This window comes from Macaca nemestrina, chromosome 14, assembly GCF_043159975.1.
Source record: "Macaca nemestrina isolate mMacNem1 chromosome 14, mMacNem.hap1, whole genome shotgun sequence".
NCBI lineage: Eukaryota > Metazoa > Chordata > Mammalia > Primates > Cercopithecidae > Macaca > Macaca nemestrina.
In genome coordinates this window covers 112831749-112852463 of record NC_092138.1, presented here as the reverse complement: position 1 = coordinate 112852463, position 20715 = coordinate 112831749, and the positions used below count along the sequence as shown (strand labels likewise).

Sequence of the window (20715 nt, the reverse complement as noted above, 5' to 3'; positions counted from 1 at the left end):
AAGAGCATATTTGGAAGAAGGGGTCAGGGGACACCTTGCCTCTAGTGGACAAGGACTCTGAGCTTTACACAGCTCCCCGTATTTATTAGGCAAAAGAGGTAGTGAGAAGGGGGGTGGAAGAAGGGGTCAGCTGCTCAGTCCAGAGTAGGCTTGTAAGACTGCATTCCTCAAACAACCGGCTCTAGATGTCACAGTAGATAACCTTGGCTCCAGGGAGTGATGGCATCCAGCAAACCTTCTGTTGGTAAGAACCGTCTGATGAGTTTGCTCACATCCTGCATGCATGATAAACACTTTCCTGTTTGATCGTATAGCCTCCAGTGGAATGCTGAGTTGGTCACGTCCCTCAGGTCTTCGGTTCCCTGAATAACTCCACCCACCTGGCCAGACCCAATTGGGCCAGGGATGGACCACTGACCCCAGCCGGGCCAATCAGCTCATCTCTCTTGGAACCTGGGGTTGTATTGAGCATCCTTAGCGAGTCTGGTCTCATGGCTGAGCTGGGGAAGGAAGCAGCCTCAGGGTGTGTGGGAAAGTGATTGTTGTGTGCAGTTCAGTTTCTGGCAGGTGTTGAACTTCCTGCCCTTTGGTTCTACCTTTGAGACAATCATTTTTTTTTCCCCAATACATTCCCCTTTGCCAACAATAAGTAGGTATCTACAACCCGTGACCAAACAAACACTCTCTTATCTAGACCCTGCCCTCCCGGGCTTCGTGTAAGGATTGAGGCAGTGACTGAGCAGGGCCCAGCCACAGGCAGCCCTCAGGAAGTGTCAGCCCTCATTGCCATGACTCGTGTTAGTAATGGTTTCACCTCCTCCTCTGATCTACAGTGGTGATGTAATGAAGCAATACTCTCTGTCCACAGGGAACGGATAGTGGTGTCTGGGAATTCAGGCAGGTGCATGCCAACAGATCCCACCAATCCAAGCTGAGGTGGGCCCCTGGCCACCAGCCTCACTCTGGCTGTTTTCTACCCTAGTCTCGTGGAATTCCTGTTGTCTGAATAGCTGAGTGTTGTCTGCAAACGCAAGAAGAGGATGTGGCGCTTTTGCAAGGGGCCCCATCTAAAATAGTCTCCATGAGCAGGCTCTGGGCCACCTAACTATTTCTTCCATCTTCCACTGTGGCATCTGGAGAGCTGCTAAGGTAGAGTGGTCACCTGGCTCACCCCATCCTTCCCTGGGATGTTGGACGAAGGCCTGACAACACCCATCCAAGCACTGACTTGAGCCCCTTCCCTCTGCTGGAGTTGGTGCTGCTGCAGTACAAGAGCCTGGCATGATCCCTTGTATTAATAGGGCTTTATTTTCTGTTATCTTACAATTTATTTTGTTTTCAGACATAGGTCTCACTCTATTGCCTAGGCTGGAGTGCAGTAGCTATTCATTGGTGTGATCATAGCACCCTACAGGCTTGAACTCCTAGGCTCAAGTGATTCTCTTGCTTCAGTTTCCTAAGTTGCTAGGCTGTTCCACAGCCTCTGCTCCCAAGCTTTCTTACAATTGGCACAATTCCTAGGCTGGCCAAATCACATATTCTACCCCATTCCTGCAGTCATTGGCTTGGGGATAGACGTGTGACTCAAACTGAGCTAATTAGAGTCTGCCATGGGGCTCTCTTTGACACAATGAGGAAAGAGATCCTCTGTGTCCATTGCGGTTATTAAGCAGGCAGGTGACAGGCCCAGGACTGCTGGTGCCCAGCTTCACCCTTTGCTGCCTTGTAGAGAGAGATGGCCTGAGAAGGGAACCAACACAGAGGACCAATGGCCTTGTTCCAGAGCCTGGGGTTAGCTGTGTTTGGACCTAGCTGTATACCTGATTTACTAATTATGATCTTCAAAAAATGCCCTTCATGCTCTAAGCAGGCAGAGCTAGGTTTCTGACAGTGAAATCAAGTTTCCTAACCAGTACTGGAGGATGACCCTGTTGGGGTGTGTCAGGGAGGGATTCTCTATAGACATGACAGTGAAACCGAGAAGCGAAAGATGACGGGAACCAGCCAGGTGGAGAGGAGGGGAGAGAACATTCTAGACAGCAGGAGCAGCTCATGAGAAGGCTCCAAGCCAGCAAGAACAGGGCTGTGGGAATCCGTTTGCTTTATTACCTTGTGTGTGTTCTACTATAGTTATAAACATACTTGATGAATAGCCTTTATTAAATAAGTTCTGTGACTCTGATTTACCATAATGTCCATTTGCTAAGTACTTTGTTGTTTGCGAATCTCTTGTCATTGGATATGTCATAATTTATTAAATATATTTGACTGTGTTCTCACAAACCCCTGACTGCACCTAGTAGTCCTGCAGTCTAATTTTCTACTTTTCACCCAGGATTTTGGATTTTAAATATTGGCTTTTCTCAGCTCAGAAGCCTAGAAGGGTTGGGGACAGCATTGAGAGTGTTTTGGAGTTGGGCCTGGGGCCAGGGACCAGTTTTGTCTGGTGATGCATCTGCCAAGAGGGCTGAACAGAGCCACCCCGGCTCAGAGCATCCATTCATCAGCTAGAAGAGGGAAATGAATGTGTCAATCTTTGGCTTTGCCTTTGACCCCTAGAGGACTGCAACTGATGAAATGATGATGGGAAATTTGGCTGCCATCTATGACCAGCTCCTTTTTTTTTTTTTTTTTTTTTTTTAAGACGGAGTCTTGCTCTGTCACTCAGGCTGGAGTGCAGTGGCATGATCTCGGCTCCCTACAACCTCTGCCTCCCAAGTTCAAGTGATTCTCCTGCCTCAGCCTCCTGGGTAGCTGGGATTACCAGCGCGCACCACCACGCCTGACTAATTTTTGTATTTTTAGTAGAGACGGGGTTTCACCACGTTGGCCAGGCTGGTCTCGAACTCCTGAACTCAAGTGATCCATCCGCCTTGGCCTCCCAAAGTGCTGGGATTACAGGTGTGAGCCACTGCGCCCGGCCTGATCAGCTCTTGGTTGTGGAATGGGTGACCCTTTAGACTGTCCAGGGGAGATGGGAGTAAGAATCTCTCACAGCATTAACAGTTTTTTCCTCCTCCCTGCACCTCCCCCAAATCCTGTCCCCATCACCAGGCTATTTAATTTACTTATTTTTGGGGAAATAGGAGGAAAACCTAGCCCAGGTGGTGTGTGCTACTTCTTTGTATTCCATCTTGGACCAACGATAGCAAGCAGGTAGCAAATTTCCCCACACTGGAACATCACTTGTGTTACTCATTTGTTGTTATTTACTACTTGTATTATAGGATTTAACTTTGACTTCCCAGCTAAGTTGTGAACTCTTTGGAGAGAAGCACCAATTGTGCCCATTTTTATAGGGCCCACAGCACCCGAAATTGTACTTAGCCTTAGCAGATCCTTTGATTCTTAAATGACTTTTCTTTTTTTTCTTTCTTTCTTTTTGTTTTTTTAAGCCAGGGTCTTCCTCTGTCACAGTGCGATGATGACTCCCTGCAACCTCTGCCTCCAGGGCTCAAGTGATTCTCCCACATCAGCCTCTCAAGTAACTGGGACTACAGGCAGGTGCCACCGCGCTTGGCTAATTTTTGTATTTTTAGTAGAGACGGGGTTTCACTCATTGCCCAGGCTAGTCTTGAACTCCTGGGCTCAAGCCATCCACCCACCTCAGCCTCCCAAAGTGCTGGGATTACAGGCATGAGCCACCTTGCCCAGCCACGACTTTTTTTTTTTGAGACGGAGTCTCGCTCTGACACCGCCAGGCTGGAGGGCAGTGGCATGATCTTGGCTCACTGCAACCTCTGTGTCCTGGGTTCAAGCGATTCTCCTGCCTCAGCCTCCCAAGTAGCTGGGACTACAGGTGCGTGCCACCATGCCCACCTAATTTTTGTATTTTTAGTAGAGATGGGGTTTTGCCATGTTGGCCAGGATGGTCTTGATCTCCTGACCTCGTGATCCACCTGCCTCGGCCTCCCAAAGTGCTGGGATTACAGGCGTGAGCCATCGTGCCCGGCCACGACTTTTAATGAACTCATTTCCACACTAGAAAAAGTTCCACAGCTGAGTCCCAGGGAGCCCATCTGGGTGTCAAATAAGCAGGGCAGGCAGGGTGTGCTGTGTCCCTGAGGGAGTTGGGCCCAGGTCAGCATGGGGGCTCTAGGTCTCAGGGAACATTTAGGCCTGAGTGGGGCCGACCCCAGCCCTGGACAGGTGGCTGTCGCTGACAGGGTGGCTGAATCCCATGTGAGGGGCTGGGGTGAGGAATGAATCCTCCGCCTTGGCATGGACCTTGGGCCAGCAGAGGGCTTTCATGCCAGAGTGGAGTCATTCCCTGGCCTGGAGCCTCTGGGCTGGCAGGAGGTCCTATGAGGCCACTCCCAGGCCCTGGTGTGGGGTCTCCCGTTAAGAAGGGGGTGCAGGCAGGGCGCGGTGGCTCACACCTATATGTAATTCCAGCACTTTGGGAGGCCGAGGTGGGTGGATCACGAGGTCAGGAGATTGAGACCAGCCTGGCCAACATGGTAAAATCCCGTTTCTACTAAAAGTACAAAAATTAGCTGGGCATGGTGGCATGTGCCTGTAATCCCAGCTACTCGGGAGGCTGAGGCAGGAGAATCGCTTGAACCCGGGAGGCAGAGGTTGCAGTGAGCCAAGATCGCGCCACTGCACTCCAGCCTGGCGAGAGAACGAGACTCGGTCTCAAAAACAAAAAACAAACAAACAAAAAGGAGTGCTGCGTCTCTGGTTTGGGGGTGTCAGGACAGGCTCCCAACCAGCAGAGCTTGTTGGGTCCTGGTGAGAGTGAGTTCCAGGCCCTGGCGTGGAGTCTCTGGCCCACAGGGGATGCTGGGTCTGGGATGATGCTAGGGTTGGGTGGGTGTCAGTTCCACGCCCTGAGGCGGAAAATCTGACCCAGGAGAGGTCTCTGTGTCTCTGGTGAGGGGGCAGGCCAGGCTCTGGGCAACCGAGGACCTTGGGTTGGAGCTGTCAGTCCCAGGTCTGGACCTGGTGACTCTAGTCCCACAGCAGAGGAATGCGGAGTCCCAGGTGGGGTCGGCCCCAGGCCCGAGGCCTCAGGCCCCGGCGTGGGGACTCCGGCTCGGCAGGGGGCGCTGCGTCTCGCGCGTCGCAGCAGGAGGCTCGGGCGGCTCCGGGCCCACAGGGGGCGCTGTGGCGGTGCGGCGGGCGCCCGGCAGGTGGCGCTGTGGCCGTGGCCGCGGCCGAGGCCCGGCAGGCGGGCGGGCGGCGGCGCTGCGCTGCGGCCGGCTCGCGGGCCGGGGGAGCAGCGGCGGGCGTGCGAGAGGCGGAGCGGCGGCGGCGGCGGCGGCGGCGGGCGCGGCGGGAGCGGCTGGGCCCGGGCGGGCTGGAGCGCGGTCGCCGAGCGGAGGGCCGCGGCCGCGCGGAGCCCGCCATGCCGGCGCGGGTCTGAGGCGTGGCGAGCCAGGGCCGAGGCAAGCGGCGGGCGCGCCGCCCCTGTCGCCCCGCGGCGGCCCGGCCCGGGCCCGATGAGCGGCGGCCTCGGCCTCCGGCGCAGCCCGGAAATGTCCGGCAAGATCGAGAAAGCAGGTGAGGCGCGGGCGCGGGGCGGCTCCCTCCGGCCGGGCCCGGCCCGGCGGTTCCGCCGCTACCCGGGCCGAGCGCGGGTCCCCCGGGATGCGCGGCCCTGCGTGCGCCGGGGCGGGGTGAAGCCACCGAGGCCTCGTCAGGACGCCTGGCAGACTCTCCTCCAGGCCCATTCCCTGCCGGGCGCGGGGGGAAGCGGCCGTTGCGGGGACGCCGGGGGCCGGGCCGGGCGTGGCCCCTGCAACCTGGGGCCGGGCGCGCGAGCCGCTCCGCGGTCCCCGGGAACTTCCGAAAATGGCTCGAGCCCCAGGCAGGGGAAGAACAGCCCGGGCCGCGTGTTGCTGCGGCTGCAACTCTCCGTGCCCGGCCTGGGCTCGGCGCTCGGAAGGTGAACTGAGCTGAGCTGTAAAATGTGTCATTTCTAACGAGCCTTGAGTTTAAATTTAACCAGACGCGTCCACTTCAGTTGCTTCAAAGGAAGCAGGCTGGATGAGTGGAGGCATTTTGAGGATACAGTCAAGTTTCCCCTCCCCACCCCGATCAAGCCCAGCCCTGCAAGGAGGGCAGGTGGGGGGCCGGTGGGTTGATGTAGATGATAAATCTTCATGCAGACCTCGTCTCTTTGTGTGTTCCTAGAAATCTAGGGGAGTTACCTTTCCAGTCCCTGGGTTTGCCTGTCCTGGAAATAGAGTCTCGAAAGATTCAATGACTGTCGCGCATATGGGGCCCCAGGCTTCATTAGCCTGCGGCACCTTGCAGGGCAAATGCGAATCCATGGGTCTAAGGTGAAGTGGGCGGGTGTTCCTGGGCTCCTGTACTGGGAGCGTGTCCTGTGGTCATAAGCCAAGTACCAGGTTAGCTTGGCGTCTGAATTAGGGAAAGCAGATTTTTAGGGAGCTGCAAAGGAGGTCTGTGGCTTTGATTTTGGAAGTTGCTTGTGTTTCCTGGGTTGAATCTGGGATACTCTTGTGGGGTGAACCCCTGCAGCGGACCCACAAGGCAATATGACTTTTGCAGGCTGTGGTTGAAGCACAGAAGGACATTTTTGTAGGCTTTCTTGAGGGTTTACTATATATCTAACTCTTAGCACCTAAAAGGCATTGCTTCTTTAATTTTTGAAGCTAGTCTGTGAGAAAGAATATGGTCCCAGTTTTACAGGCTCAGAGAGGTTCAGTGAGTTCCGGCTGTCCAGCCAGCAAGAGGGCAGCAGGCGCCTAGGGTATTCATTCTCGGCCCTCTGACCAGAAGTTGGGGTGCTTTTATGAGGGACAGGGCGCTTGGATTCAGGTGCCATTTCTTGAGTATTTTTCTCACTGAATTTGAGCCCCCACAGCCTTGCCCAGTGACCATGAGTCGCCATCCTGTACACCTGCTGCTCCAGAAATAACTTGGGTTCATCTGTGCAGCATTTCTCAGGAACTTCTCGTATAGTGTCTGTCAGAATGGTACTGCTGGGAAACGTGGAAACGTGGATTCTTTATTTTAGAAAGAACATTCACTGGGTTCTTTGATTATAAGAATATTCTGTGTTCATTGTCAAAACTTGGAAATCACAGAAAAGTAAAATGAACCACATTGAAAATCATCTGTCACCCAGGTACAGTGGCTCAAGCCTGTAGTCCCTGCATTTTGGGAGGCCAAGGCAGGAGGATCGCTGGAGCCCAGGAGTTTGAAACAAGCCTGGGCAAAATGGTGAGACCTCATTGCTAAAGGAATGGAAAAATTTAAAGGAAAAAATTACCTGTCATCCCATGAGATGCTTTCCACAGCCCAAACCACTGGGAATGAAATGACTCTTCAAGTTCTCTGCTACTGGGAGAAAGACCTGAGGCCAGTTCATTTCAGCATAGGTCGTCCTTGGGCCTTTTCTGGGCACCGCCTTCTGCTAGGGAGTTGTAGATGCAAGTGCCTGTTCCCACAGAAGCTTGTCTGACCTAGCACAGTTCCTAAGCTACCCAGGCTGCCAGACCGAGTGACCGTGCTGCTGCGGGCACGGTGAGAGAGGGCCTTCATCAGTGTGGGAATGAGGAAGACTTTGGAGGGGACAGTGTTTGTGCTAGACTCTGAAGAGAGGGCTGAGATATACCTGGTGGAGACAGGGAGAAAGAGGAGAGGGGGGAAGGAGTGACTAGGAGCTGCGGAAGGTGCGGGAGGAAGATGCGTTTTGTGAGAAGCAGAAAAAGTAAGACAGTTCTGAGATTGGCAAGACCAGGGTCAGGACCTCGCCTGCAGATTGGGGATCACAGACGTGGAGCTGGCTGGAGGTGCAGCCTCCTTGCAGAAGGTCTTTTGCTGTGGTTCATAGGAGTCGTAGCAAAAGATTACAACAACTGCCAAGGAAGACTGGGGTGCTCCTGGAGTGAGGATGACCTTTCCTGGTGGCCTCTGCTGGTCATTCTCAGTGAACTGCCCTTTGCATTTCAATGAGATTTTGTTAGGTTTCTGTTGGAGATTTTTTAATGGACTCCCCACTAGTCAATCTCCAGAGGAGTATTTGATTCAGAGGGGAGGCCCTTAGGTGGAGTGGCAGCAGAGCCTGACACCTGGCAAACAATTGTGACTGGAGTTTTGCTGTTTTCTGTTATCTCAAAGCAACAGAAATGTTGCTTAGATATGTTCATAATCTCTTCTCCCTGAAAGTAGAAGGACCACTGTTTTTAGTTCTCAGTGCTTAAGGCATCCAAGGTTTTTTGGGTGAACGGGAAACTCTTTCACATCCCATATAGTGTGCAGCTCTAGCCTGTTCCTCATCCCGCCCCCTTGCCTTGCCTGATACCTCTGTGCTGTGCAGGACGACTCTTAACCCCTGGGGGAGATCTTTTGAGTCATTGCTGCTCTTTGGAACATTTTCTTCCTCATGCAGCAGTTCCTGGCTGGGGCAGGGCCTTGAGGGGTTCATCCATACCTATGTATATCCTCAGAAGACACACCAGGTCGTAGGCCTCATGTCTGGGGGTCCCAAGTGCCATGGAGAATCAAGACAGTCTGGGCCAGAGGGTGGCACAGGGACAACTTGCTGGGCTGGTGGGAGCCTGTCAAGTGAGACCTAGTGGAGAAGGGTTGAATTTGGAGGGCCAGGAAGAAGCTAGGGTGCAGGGGAGGCTTTTCTAAACTCCACAGTGCTTCCAGAGATGACGAGAAGGTGGGGAGTAGAAGAGAGATGGACAGATTAGGGCGCTCCCAGGGTGAGCTTGTGGGCAGGTCTGCAGCGGAGAAGAGGCTCTTCCCTAGGAGCTCAGAGGGACTCGTTCTGGAAGACTGATGGGAGATGTATGCAACTGTGTAGAGGCTGCTTTGGAGAACAAATGAACATGGTTCTGGTTGTGCAAGCAGTTACTGTGGTTCTGTTTGCTCACGTGTCTTCCAATAGAGACACTGAGCGAGGAGAGTTGATACCCTCACGTTTCTGGAGCTTGAGCGCCGACTGGCAGCCACGGGCTGGATTCAGTCCACAGGTATGCTGGGTTGGATCTGTGTGTGTTCTTGAGGAAAAAGCAGAAGAATCGATGGTCAGTATTGAAAAATCAGGAAGTCACTCAACAATCTCAAAAGCCAGGTTCCTGATTCCCTTGAGAAATGAGAATCTCTGGTAACCCTGAGACCTTGTTCCTGACTACAAGGCAGCTGTGGGTGGGTGTCAGGTGGCGGCCACTCCCACGGAGCCCCTCACCACTCCCACAGCCAGCCACACCTCCGACGGCCCACTTGGACTTTTGACATTTGCGTTTGCATCCCCTCCCCGGAGAAATGATTCACGTTTGTTTGTTTTTATCTGGACTTTGAAACCTTTGCCCCATCCCTTCATTGACTCATGACTCCATCCTTCATTCATCAGGGATCGAGCACCGGCCCCATCAGGCTCCGTACAAGGCTCTGGGGACTCAGTGGTGAACTCAGCAGATGTTGCGCTGCCTGCCCTGAATACAGGCATCCTCTGTGTGTCACAGGGTGGGCAGGAAGGTGGCAAGGGATCAGACTTGTAGTGGGGAGGGATAGTCAGGAGACTCCTGTGTTCCTGTGACAAAATGGGACTTAAGGTGAGAGGTAGAGGATGGGTCCAATTAGCTGAGCACAGGCTGTGGGGTAGAGGACCAGTCTCCTGGGGTGGGAGCAGACCGAGGCCCCCTTAGCTGGAGGGAAGAAGGTCCCTGGACTGCATGCGTCAGTTTCAGTCACTCATTCCTTTCTTCCTTCCTTCAGTAGCTTCACTTGTCACCTACCTCACAGAGCAACCTCCTAAGGGCCTGGAGTTGTTCTAGTTCTTGGAACACAGCAAAGATCCCGGCCTCCTGGGCCATACCTTCTACCTGAGCTGGCCATAAGTTAAGCAATTTGGTATATATATTTTTATAGTCCCTTTCCTTCCTCTCTGTGCTCCCAGTGAACCACAGGCTGGCTGGGAGTTTCATCATTTACTGGACCCTCCTGCCAGAACCGTAGCTCCCGTCACCTTGGAGCAGTTCACTGGGCCTGGTAAAGTGGCCGCAGGCTTGCCCAGCACGCTGCCTGAGGACAGAATAAATACGGTGTCTCATGCTCAATGTGCTATGGTTTCAAATGTGTGAAGATGCTTTTATTGTGAATCAAAAAGAAATTTACAATGACTGCATTCGTGGTCACTTTTTTGTCATGATGTATTTTCTCGGAGCAGATACTAAGAATACAAGTCCTATCATGTGGGGCTGCACATTTTTGTGGCCTGAGAAAGAGGTCCTCTTAGATTGGCAGTCACTGTATTTCGATCAATTTTAAACTCTTCAAATTTGCACTTCCTTTTTCCCCCATAGTTAGGAATTTTTGTGGTCAAAGTGTACTCAGTCAAGCAATGCGACATTTTGATGGCACCTACTCCGCTTTCTTTCGCTCACCTTTTTAACACTTACGGAGTGCCTCCTCGTTGGCAAACACCAAGTGATGCCTCGTGGCAGGGAACCAGCAGGAACCTGTCCCTGGAGGCCACAGTCCAGGGGTAGAACCAGAACGATCTTGAACATTTCTGCCATTTCCTATGGTTTTCAGAATGCACTTATAGACTACCTCATTTTATTTCATCCTCACAACAGCCCAGGGGGTGAGAGCAGGGCTGAGTACCCCTCTTTTACTCCTGAGGGCAGCTAAGGCCCAGGGAAGTTTGGTTTCTTGCCCAAGGTCATGCCCTAGAGAAGTGAAATAGGGAAGCAGCCCCCTTTCTTGCCTTTGCAGAGCACTTGTTAGCGCCTCCCTGGTTGCTGGGGAGACAGTAGCTTTCTGTCTTAATTCTTCTTCAGGCTTCTCAATCTCTTTTCTGATGTTTGAAAAAAAAGATCTACCGGTGAATTTAAGGGAGGGCCACTACAGTCTTTAGGCTGCGTCTGATACTCATGATACTAGTCACATTAACAATGCTGTAGAGAGATAAGAAATAACACTAACACCAGCTAAATGTGTTTTTAGAAAAAATCAACCACAGCAACCCCAAATGTTTCCTGGTCTCTAGAGCAGCTGTTGGCAGAGGCGGTTTGAATGGGATTCCTTGTAGCCAAGAGACCTTGTAGGAGGTCTGTAGAGATGAGTCATGTGTGAGCTTGCAGAAAAATATCTCCCAAAGTAGCCCGGATCAGAGATTGCCTTGAGTGCCAGGCTGGGTCTTACCTCAGGCCAGCTGAGCGTGTTCCCTGTGGCCAGGATAAGATCACGCTCTGGAAAGAGGACAGGCCTGACAACCCGCCGCCTGCCCCACCCCGCGGCCGCCTCGCCGCCGGGACAGGTGTTCCTCTGAGCCGTCACCCGTCTTGCCCCAAAGGCTGTTTTATGAGTAAATAAATAAAACCCACCGTTTGTGAATTATTAAGGGATCTGTCATCCAGCAGGCCAGTCATCTTAGTTTCTGGTCATCTGTTTGAGAACGTCTGAGTTGTGTCCTTGGGTGATTCGTACCCTTTCCTGGGGCTTATTTTCCTCATCAGTGCCAGGAAGGAGTGGGACTCAAAAGGAATGCTCCTCTGTTTGTGTTTTTAAGCTGCAGCCTGCCCCCCCCCCCGACTTTTTTTTTTTTTTAATTTTGAGTTCTGGAATACATGTGCTGAACGTGCAGGTTTGTTACAGAGGTATACATGTGCCATGGTGGTTTGCTGCACCCATCAACCCATCATCTAGGTTTTAAGCCCCGCATGCGTGACTGCAGGCCCTTTTTTATACATAAGAAGACCATTAGGTAACCACTAATGGGGAAGCCTCTTTGAATGCCGTCCTTCCTGCTTAGCCGTGGCCGAGGCTCCTCCTTGGACCCTCCGCCCTAAACACAATGTGAAAACCCACTTCCTGCATGTTCTTACAGCCTCCCCTACCAAAATCAACTTCCTCTGGGCTCTTCGTGCCTTCTCTTCCTCTAACAGGTACTAAATTCCATGGAAATGCCCCAGATCAGTGCTTGAGTAGAATGATGTTTAACTCATTCAAAATCAAAGCCCCAGTTTCCTTTCTGCAAGTTAAAAATCAACAAGTGAAACGTTAAAGAGATCATTAGCTGCGTGAGGGAGTGTGCCTGTCTACCGCTGTGGTGCCATCACGGGGCCTCGAACGCAATGGGTGCTCAATAAATAGTTACTAAAAGAATGAGTGGATTTCGTTAATGTTATCATAGAATGAATTTCAGTTTCTGGTTCCAAGTCTCAAATTATCTTTAGATGTAGCTTATTCTGGTTTTAAATAGCCAATAAGGATGTTTCTTGGTACATTAATAGGACCAATATCTGATGAGTGGTGTGCAATTAGTTGGGGGTTCTGTGTTAACCATACACCTTGGTCAGTGTTTTCCTGTAGTCCTCTGAACATTAATGATGAAGTTAGGATCAAATTCCCAGAACACTGTTGGGAGAATGCCAGGACACCGTGAAGGCTGAGCCGCCACTCGGCTCTGACGCTGCATCTGTCAGTCAGTGCATGTTCTTTGAGCTTCCACTTGTAGTGACTGCCTGGTTCTTTGGGATACTCAGGAGCAAAGCACTTGTAGGCAATGCTCTTTCTGCCTTGTATTTACAAACCAAGGCCTGTGCCAGCTCTGCTCAGCCTGACACCCATAGTGAGCACCATCCCAGGAATCCCTGTCCCTACATGTTATTTATTTATTTTTTTTCAGTTGGCCTTTCAACGTGATTTAGGACTAGCTTTCTGCAGCATTACTGTCTTTTGCCAGGATAACTGTGTGGTGTGTGCTGTCTAGGGCTGGGGTGCAGGCTGTTGGTGTGCCTCTGGCTCCGCCTTCCTTCTTTGTCAAGGGGCATGGACAGTCTTTCTTGCTACTTCCCCTTCTTCCGTGAGGTACAGGGGAGAGGCTCACCTGAGTGTATTAGAACTCTGCTGTCTGCTGGTCACAATTCCTCTTTGTCCCACTTTCTTCTTCCATTAGTAGTTTGAAAGACAGGTGGCAGTTCTCTGAACCCACGTCCCACCCACCCTGCCATCTGGACTGCTGCTTCCTGGAACACCATGACTCCTGTCACAGCTTAGACCTCTGTCCCCATCAGTCCCTTAGCAGCAGGCTTTCTCTTTGCTTTTCACTGGCTTGCCGGAACCACATAGTGACTTTACTGCATATTAAGTTTTGTGATCAGGCAATTCTGCAGTGCTTTTAAAGCATAGAAATGGAGCACTGAGCACAGGATGCTGTGTGGGTTTGCCCAGGGCTGGGTTCAGAGGGCCGGATTTCAGGCATTTGCTCTATAGCTTTTTAAAATTTGTGCCATTGGTGTGGACCTGGCAGATGCGATTCCCAGCCACACACTGTATTGTTAAAAACGGAGCAGGAGTGTGACGCTGGCAGTAATTGAGAGAAGGAAGGACACGGAATGAGAAGAGAGGACAGCTGACAGCCAGTGGAATGTGACCGTGTTAAATAGCCACTTAGCTGACCCCAAATGAGCAAACAAACAAAACCCCTGGTTGGAAACAGTGGTTGTGTTTATTTGCTGGTTATCATGTGCTCCCATCCTCCTTCAAGTGATGGTTCTGAATAAATAGATGGATGATTGTTCGTGAGTCATGGAATTGGCTACTCTCAACCCCTCCTTTCAATAATAAATACAAATAATAGTAGTAGCTGATGTTCATTAGGCACTTACCACGTGCTGTGCCAGGCTCGCTTCTGTGTGTTTTACACTTGTGGTTGCATTTAATCCTTTCAATAGGAGAAAGGTACTGTTAACTGTTCTCATTCTGCAGAGGAGGAAACTAAGACACGGAGCTTAGTCTTTGAGATCTGAAAGAGTTAAAATTTACACATAGTCATATACTGAGTTGGGGCAAAGTTAGGACTAAAGCCCATCAGACTATTCCCCATGCATCTGTATTTTCATTGATTCTGATATTATTCTCTTGGCTTTGTGACGTGGGTGAAAATGAGCCTTCGCGTTTCCAGGGACCCCTCTGCCACAGAGGCAGCTGCTGCGCTAACAGGATACCCCATCATCCTGAGGGTTCCTTTGAAAGACAGCTCTCCTCCTGGCTGTCCTGCTGCAGCTCACAGGGGACTGCGGAAGCCTTGCTTCTGGCTGGGTGACGGTGGGCAAATTGCTTCATCTCTCTGAGCCTCAGCTGCCTTTGTTGTAATTTGGTAGGGTAGATAAACCCACCCCAGAGCCCTTTCTAATGCTGGTTCTTCTTCTTCTTCTTCTTTTTTTTTTTTTTTTTTTTGAGATGGAGTCTCTCTCTGCTGTCACCCAGGCTGGAGGGCAATGGGGTGATCTCGGCTCACTGCAACCTCCCCTTCCCAGGTTCAAGCAATTCTCCTGCCTCAGCCTCCCAAGTAGCTGGGATTTGAGGCACCCGCCACCATGCCCGGCTAATTTTTGTATTTTTAATAGAGATGAGGTTTCACCATGTTGGTCAGGCTGGTCTCTCTGGCCAGGCTGGTCTCGAACTCCTGACCTCATGATCCGCCTACCTCAGCCTCCCAAAGTGCTGGGATTACAGGCATGAGCCACCGCGCCCGGCCCTAAGGCTGGTTCTTTGTGAGTCTCGACTGCAGTATGTGGACTTACTGAGGGTTGTTTTGTTGATGGTTTTTAATGGTAGTAAATGTTGGACAGCACTTAACTAATCATCAAAATAGGTTTTGAAACATTTTGTACAGATTAGTTTCTTTGTTGTTTTGGGCTTTGTTAATTTTGTTAGTTTGTTTGTTTGTTTGTTTCTTTTTTTCTTTTTTTGAAACGGAGTCTTGCTCTGTCGCCCAGGCTGGAGTGCAGTGGCGCAATCTTGGCTCACTGCAAGCTCAGCCTCCCGGGTTCATGCCATTCTCCTGCCTCAGCCTCCTGAGTAGCTGGGACTATAGGCACCTGTCACCACGCCTGGCTAATTTTTTTGTGTTTTTAGTAGAGACCGGGTTTCACCGTGTTAGCCAGGATGGGCTCGATCTCCTGACCTCATGATCCGCCCGCCTCGGCCTCCCAAAGTGCTGGGATTACAAGCGTGAGCCACCGCGCCCGGCCAATTTGTTTCTTATCGTAAGGTATTGGAGTTGCACAAGAATTTTTCCCGGATGAGGACGATGGCAGCTCACATTTATTATTTCGTGTGTTCCAGGAATGATCCTAGGAGCTTTACCTTCAGATATGTGTGTGATTTAATTAATTCTGTCCTTATAAAGAGTCAGCAATGGCAGGTATTGTGCCAATTTGACAGTTGAGGAAAGGGAGGCAGCAAGAGGGAAGTGACTTGCCAGGGTTGGGTTGTGTATTGCTGAGAACTGGAGTTTCAGTTCTCTCCCCTTCCTGGGGTCTAGGACTGACTTGACGGCACCACCACTGCCTTGGGTTAGAATGTACTCTGGGGTTCCCCCGGGGCTTTCCAGCTCTCTGTAGGACTGTTAAGGTGGCACCACATCTGCCTACAGATTTATGAAGAAGCCCCTGGTTTCTCCATTATTGAAGTGGCTTAAAAAGTACATTTGCTGAAAATATTGCATGAGAATCTGCTTTGGAGAAACCTCTCACAGATGGCACAACAGTGGGAAGTGGCCCTTATGAGTTAAAGTAGTTCCGTCCATCCGCCCACCCAACGCTGGCTGTCACTGAGTGTCGAGCAGCCTGCCAGGGAGGAGAGGGTACTGAGAAGGCTGAGGCGTCAGTGCCCTTGGGGAACTGACAATCAGCCACCACCTGTGTTGTGCACAGGAGACTTTTGATGTTAACTCTCACACCCTCAACCATGTTACAGGCAGCATGAGCCTGAGCTGAGAGTTGGGAGACCTGCCTCATGGCCCCTGGGTCTGCACCGAGGTACCGGATCAGTGCCCTTCCCCAACCCTGTCTCTCCATCTGTGCGGTGAGCCGGTGCAGAGCAGTGACTTGAGAGCATGTGCTTCAGGTCCTCCAGCTATGGCTTTAGATACCAGCCCTCCTGTGTCATTGTTGTGGGATCTTGGGCATGTCACTCTGTCTTGTCAAAGCCTCAGTTACTTATCTGTAAAATGGAGAAAATCCTAACAGTACCTGCCTTATGGCATGGAGGGAGAATGAAATGAGATGATGTGCGTAAAGCGTTTAATCAGAGTCTGGACACATGAGAAGTGCTCGATAAACCTTAGCGTTTGTTCTTACGTCAGGTGGCCTTCTACTCTAAAGTGACCATTTCTTTAACAATGGTAATCTGGTAACTAAAATTCAAACCTCAGTACTCACAGAGAAGGGGAGGTCCCTGGCTGTTGAGGTATTTCCTTTTAGGCTGGTTTGTTCTTTCTCTTTCTCTCTCTAAGAAAGCTGAAGTCCAGGGAGGAGGTTTCTCCAATTAAGTAATAAACTTTTGAAGTGATCACTTGAAGTGATCACTCATAGGACGAGTAGAGGACAGTTCATTTCAGCTACACGTGTCCCAGTGCATGCAGGCAGAGCATGAGGCCCTGATTTTCATTTGAGTCTCTCTGGAAGGAATGGGCCTGTGCTTGCAGGCTGTGGTATATGTCAGAGCCACAGCGGGGCTGATACACCAACAGGTATATTTTTTGCCCTGTCTCAAGAGACACCTCCCCAGTTTCTCCTTGCGGAGTGACTCTCGGGGATTAATTAAATTGTCTTCGTTCAGCTCTGGAGGTGAAATGATCACAGAGTGTTGCGTTTGTGACAGTTAAAAACCACAAGACATTCAAGGTCCTCGTGTACCAAGTAACGTACAAATTGCATTGAGCACTGCAAGAAGGGGGATTTCGTACCCTTTGTTTTTCTTTCTTAATTAATTTTCACAGTAAAGATAAATTCAGAAATGCTGTTGTGGTGTTCTGAGTCTTCCTTAACCCCTGCTCCACGGGGAATTTCGGGTACGTGAAAGTAAATGTGTGTAGTCTCCTTGCAAATTTGTCCATGCAGCTAGCATGAAGCACAGTGCTATTTGCAGAGAGACCAAAGCCCAGTCAACCCTTTTCACTTTCTGTAATCATTTCGTCCTGGAGCTACAGAACCTCTCAATTAGCATAACCACACTAATTTGTGCTTCTGCCTCAGCTTGTCAAGAGTGCCTTCCAAATATTAATTCTCTGAGCTCATCAGAAAACCAAAGGCACAGATCAAAAGCATGCTTTTCTGCATGATCTGTCCTTGTTTTTTTCTGTTCACGAGGAGCTTTCTCTATTAATTACCCTAAATATGCAAGGTTATAGAATGAAGCTTTTATATTTGACAAGTAAGAATTGGGCTAGGGACCTGGATTACTGAGACTCGGGCTAGGGACTGCCCTTGCTACAGGGGTGCCGAGTTCCCTGGCCTCAGCTTGGCAGGAGAAATGCATGTACTGCTGAGGAAATTCTGTAGGCTAAAGTCATGGGGAGCAGGTGAGTCACAATCGCCAGAAATGTTTGGACCTGTGACATCTTTGGGCGATGAAGAGGGAACCAGCTTGGCACTGCCACAGACACACCGTGTCCTCTGGGGCAAGCCAGGATTCCCTCCTGGGCCTCTGAACCCCACTCTATAATTTGAGGGCCTTGAACTGGAACAGAGGTTCCTGAGCTTTTTAAGATCATAGGTCTCCCAAGAGTCTGATGGAAGCTCTGTGGACCTTGTCCCCAGGGAGAAAGATTCATTATGTGTGGACATGTTTCTGCCAAGCTGTAAATTCCCACTACTATATGACAAATGAGAATTTGCAAATACCCAGGGTCTTGGAAAGATCAAATAGAATTTTTGTTATCTGAAACAATCAGGACTTAGTTCAGTCAGATCTGAGTCCGAGTGACAGTAATTATGCCTTCCCGGAATTTGGTAAGGATTCTGTGAAATGGGGCTTGTAAGCTGCTGGGTGTAATGCCTGCACAGATAAAAGGGGGAACCTCTCCCTTATGAGTGAGGTTTTAAAAAAATTGATGTATAGTAAAATTGATGTTGTGGGGATATACAGTTGTATTTGTTGTTTTTCATTTGTGGTGGGGTCACAGTGTCACCCAGGCTAGAGCGCGGTGGTGCAATCATGGCTCACTGAAGCCTCAACCTCCTGAGCTCAAGGAATCTTCCACTTCAGCTTCTTGAGTAGCTGGGACTACAGGTGTATACCACCACACCCTTTTCATTTTAAAAATTTATTTTTGTAGAGACAGGGTCTCCCTATGTTTGCCAGGCTAGTGGGGTATAAAGTTTTGTGCGTTTTAACACGTGTAGATTTGCGTAACCACTACCACATTCAGAATACAGGCCAGTTCCATCGCCCTGGGGAGAAAAGCCTTCTTGCCGCCCCTTTGCAGTCATACCCTTCTCCCACCCTGGCAGCGTGGATCTGCCTGCTTGCTTTCTTTTTTTTCTTGAGACACAGTCTCGCTCTGTCCCCCAGACTGGAGTGCAGTGGTGCCACCTCGGCTCACTGCAACCTCTGCCTCCTGGGCTCAAGCGATTCTCCTGCTTCAGCCTCCTGAGGGGCTGGAATTATAGGCATCCACCACCACGTCCTGCTAATTTTTGTATTTTTAGTAGAGACGGGTTTCACCATGTTGGCCAGGCTGGTCTCTAATGCATGGCCTCAAGTGATCTGCCCGCCTCAGCCTCCCAAAGTGCTGGGATTACAGATGTGAGCCACCATGCCCAGCCAGCATTGATCTGTTTTTTATCTATACCTATAGATTTACATTTTCCAGGATACCATGTAAATACAACCATAGAGTGTGTGATCGGCCTTTTACTCTGTACTGACTTTGAGACTCATCAGATTGTCCTTTTTATCCCTGGTTCATTCCTGTTTATTGCTGAATAGTATTCTGTTGCATTGACATAATAACTGCTTATCTGCATGAGAATTTGACCTTGGCTAACTATCTGTCCATTTGCTAGAAATAGACAAAGATGGCACAGGACCAACAAAAAACAACCCAATTTTTAAATGGGCAAAAGACTTGAATAGGCATTTCTCCAAAGGAGATATACAAATGGCTAATAAACATGTCAAAATATGCTCAACACCACTGATCATTAGGGAAGTGCAAATCAAAACTACAGACAGAGCTGGGTACAGTGGTGCATGCTTGTAGTCCCAGCTACTCGGAAGGCTGAGGTAGGAGGATTGCTTTAGACCGCAAGGTCAAGACTGCAGTGAGCTCTGATCGCACTGCTGCACTCTGGCCTGAGTGATAGAGTGAAACCCCGAGAAAGAAAATTAGCCAGGCATGGTGGTGCAAGCCTGTAGTCCCAGCTACTTGGGAGGCTGAAGCAGGAGGATTGCTTAAGCCCAGGAGTTCTGGGCTGTAGTGCACCGTGCCTGCCGGGTGTCTGTACTAAGTTCAACATCAATATGATGACCTCTGAGACTACCATGTTGCTTAACGAGGGGTGAACTGGCACAGGGTAGAAGTGGAGCAGGTCAAAACTCCTGTGCTGATCAGCAGTGAGATCTCACCTGTGAACAGCCACTGCACTACAGCCTGCACAGAATAGTGAGACCCCCGTCTCATTCATTCATACATGCATATATACATACATACATACTTAAGTACATACCTACCTACCGCAGGGAGATACAACCTCACACCCATGAGGATGGCTGTTTTCAAAAACACAGAAAATAGAGCTTGCAGATAGCTGAACAGGTGGCACACCCGGGGAGGGCGTGGAAGCTCCGTGCCCCTTCTCGCAGGCCCTGCCCAGTGCAACTCTTCATCTGTGTCCTTTGTAATATCCTTTTTGATAAATGGGTAAGCACAAGGCAGATGGAATTAACAGACTGTGGCTGCTGTTTTTAAACAGGGTTTGCCAGTATCTTTGTGTCTTTTCGGGGGACGGGCCCTCTTTCTGCAACAAGGGAGAGCAGAATCGCAAGATCTTTAGGAGGGACCTTGACATTTCCTGTGGCAGATTTCAGTATTGCTGGTCAGAACTCATTTCATCCATCAGGGTTGCCATAGGCTTTCTCTCTAAGTTCCTTAATCATCTTTAGCCTTCCTTGGATTTACCAGGCCGTGGATGCTGAAAGTAACAATCCTGGTGTTTTAGGAGAGGAGTGGACTTTTTTCCCATGAACCCTATGGGAAGTCTGCTGCTTCATATGTGCATATGGCCTTCCTGAAAGCATGTCTGAAAATTGAATATCAAACCTGTATCTTAACAATACACTGTCAGCCGGACACGCACACAGTCCGATGAGTTACCTGAGTAAGGACGAAGATCTACAGCTTTGGCATGGCCACTCACCTCTGTCTTCTCTCAGCAGTAGTATTTTATGAAACCTGTGTTTTTCACTCGTATCAACTATTCCATTTTCTCATTTTCACTACTTTTTATAAAATATTAATGGCAAAATATAATAAAGCAGTCAAACTCTTTCCACAGCAACAATCACTGCCACCACAGCAAAAACACCCCACGGAAAATAAGTGTTGTAGAAGATGTGGGGAAATCTGAACACTTGTGCGCTGTTGGCAGGACTGTAAAATGGTGCAGCCATTGTGGAAAACAGTATGGCAGCTCGCCAGAAAACTAAAAATAGAATTACCACGTGATCCAGCAAAGTATATACATACCTATGGGTGTGTACACAAAAGAAGGGAAAGCAGGGACTTGAGGAGACGTTTGTGCACTGTCTCTGTAGCAGCATCGTTCACAACAGCCAAAAGATGGAAGCGACCCAGGTGTCCGTCCGTTGATGAGTGAATGGATAAAGAAACGTGGGCTGTTCAACGGGCGCAGTGGCTCACGCCTGTAATCCCAGCACTTTGGGAGGCCGAGGCAGGCGAATCACAAGGTCAGGAGGTCGAGACCATCCTGG

At 50.1% G+C, this 20715-nt stretch overlaps 1 protein-coding gene across 5 annotated transcripts in view; it reads left to right on the top strand.

Moving 5' to 3' along the window:
• Window positions 1-5361: 5361 nt before the first annotated feature.
• LOC105464055 (Rap guanine nucleotide exchange factor 1) overlaps window positions 5362-20715 on the top strand; it is a 160180-nt gene continuing 144826 nt past the window's right edge. For all 5 annotated transcript variants that reach the window (XM_071078488.1, XM_071078483.1, XM_071078487.1 and 2 more), the window contains exon 1: window positions 5362-5505. In XM_071078488.1, the coding sequence (XP_070934589.1) occupies window positions 5445-5505 (61 nt within the window). In that variant the 5' untranslated portion in view covers window positions 5362-5444. The remainder of the gene's footprint in view (window positions 5506-20715) is intronic.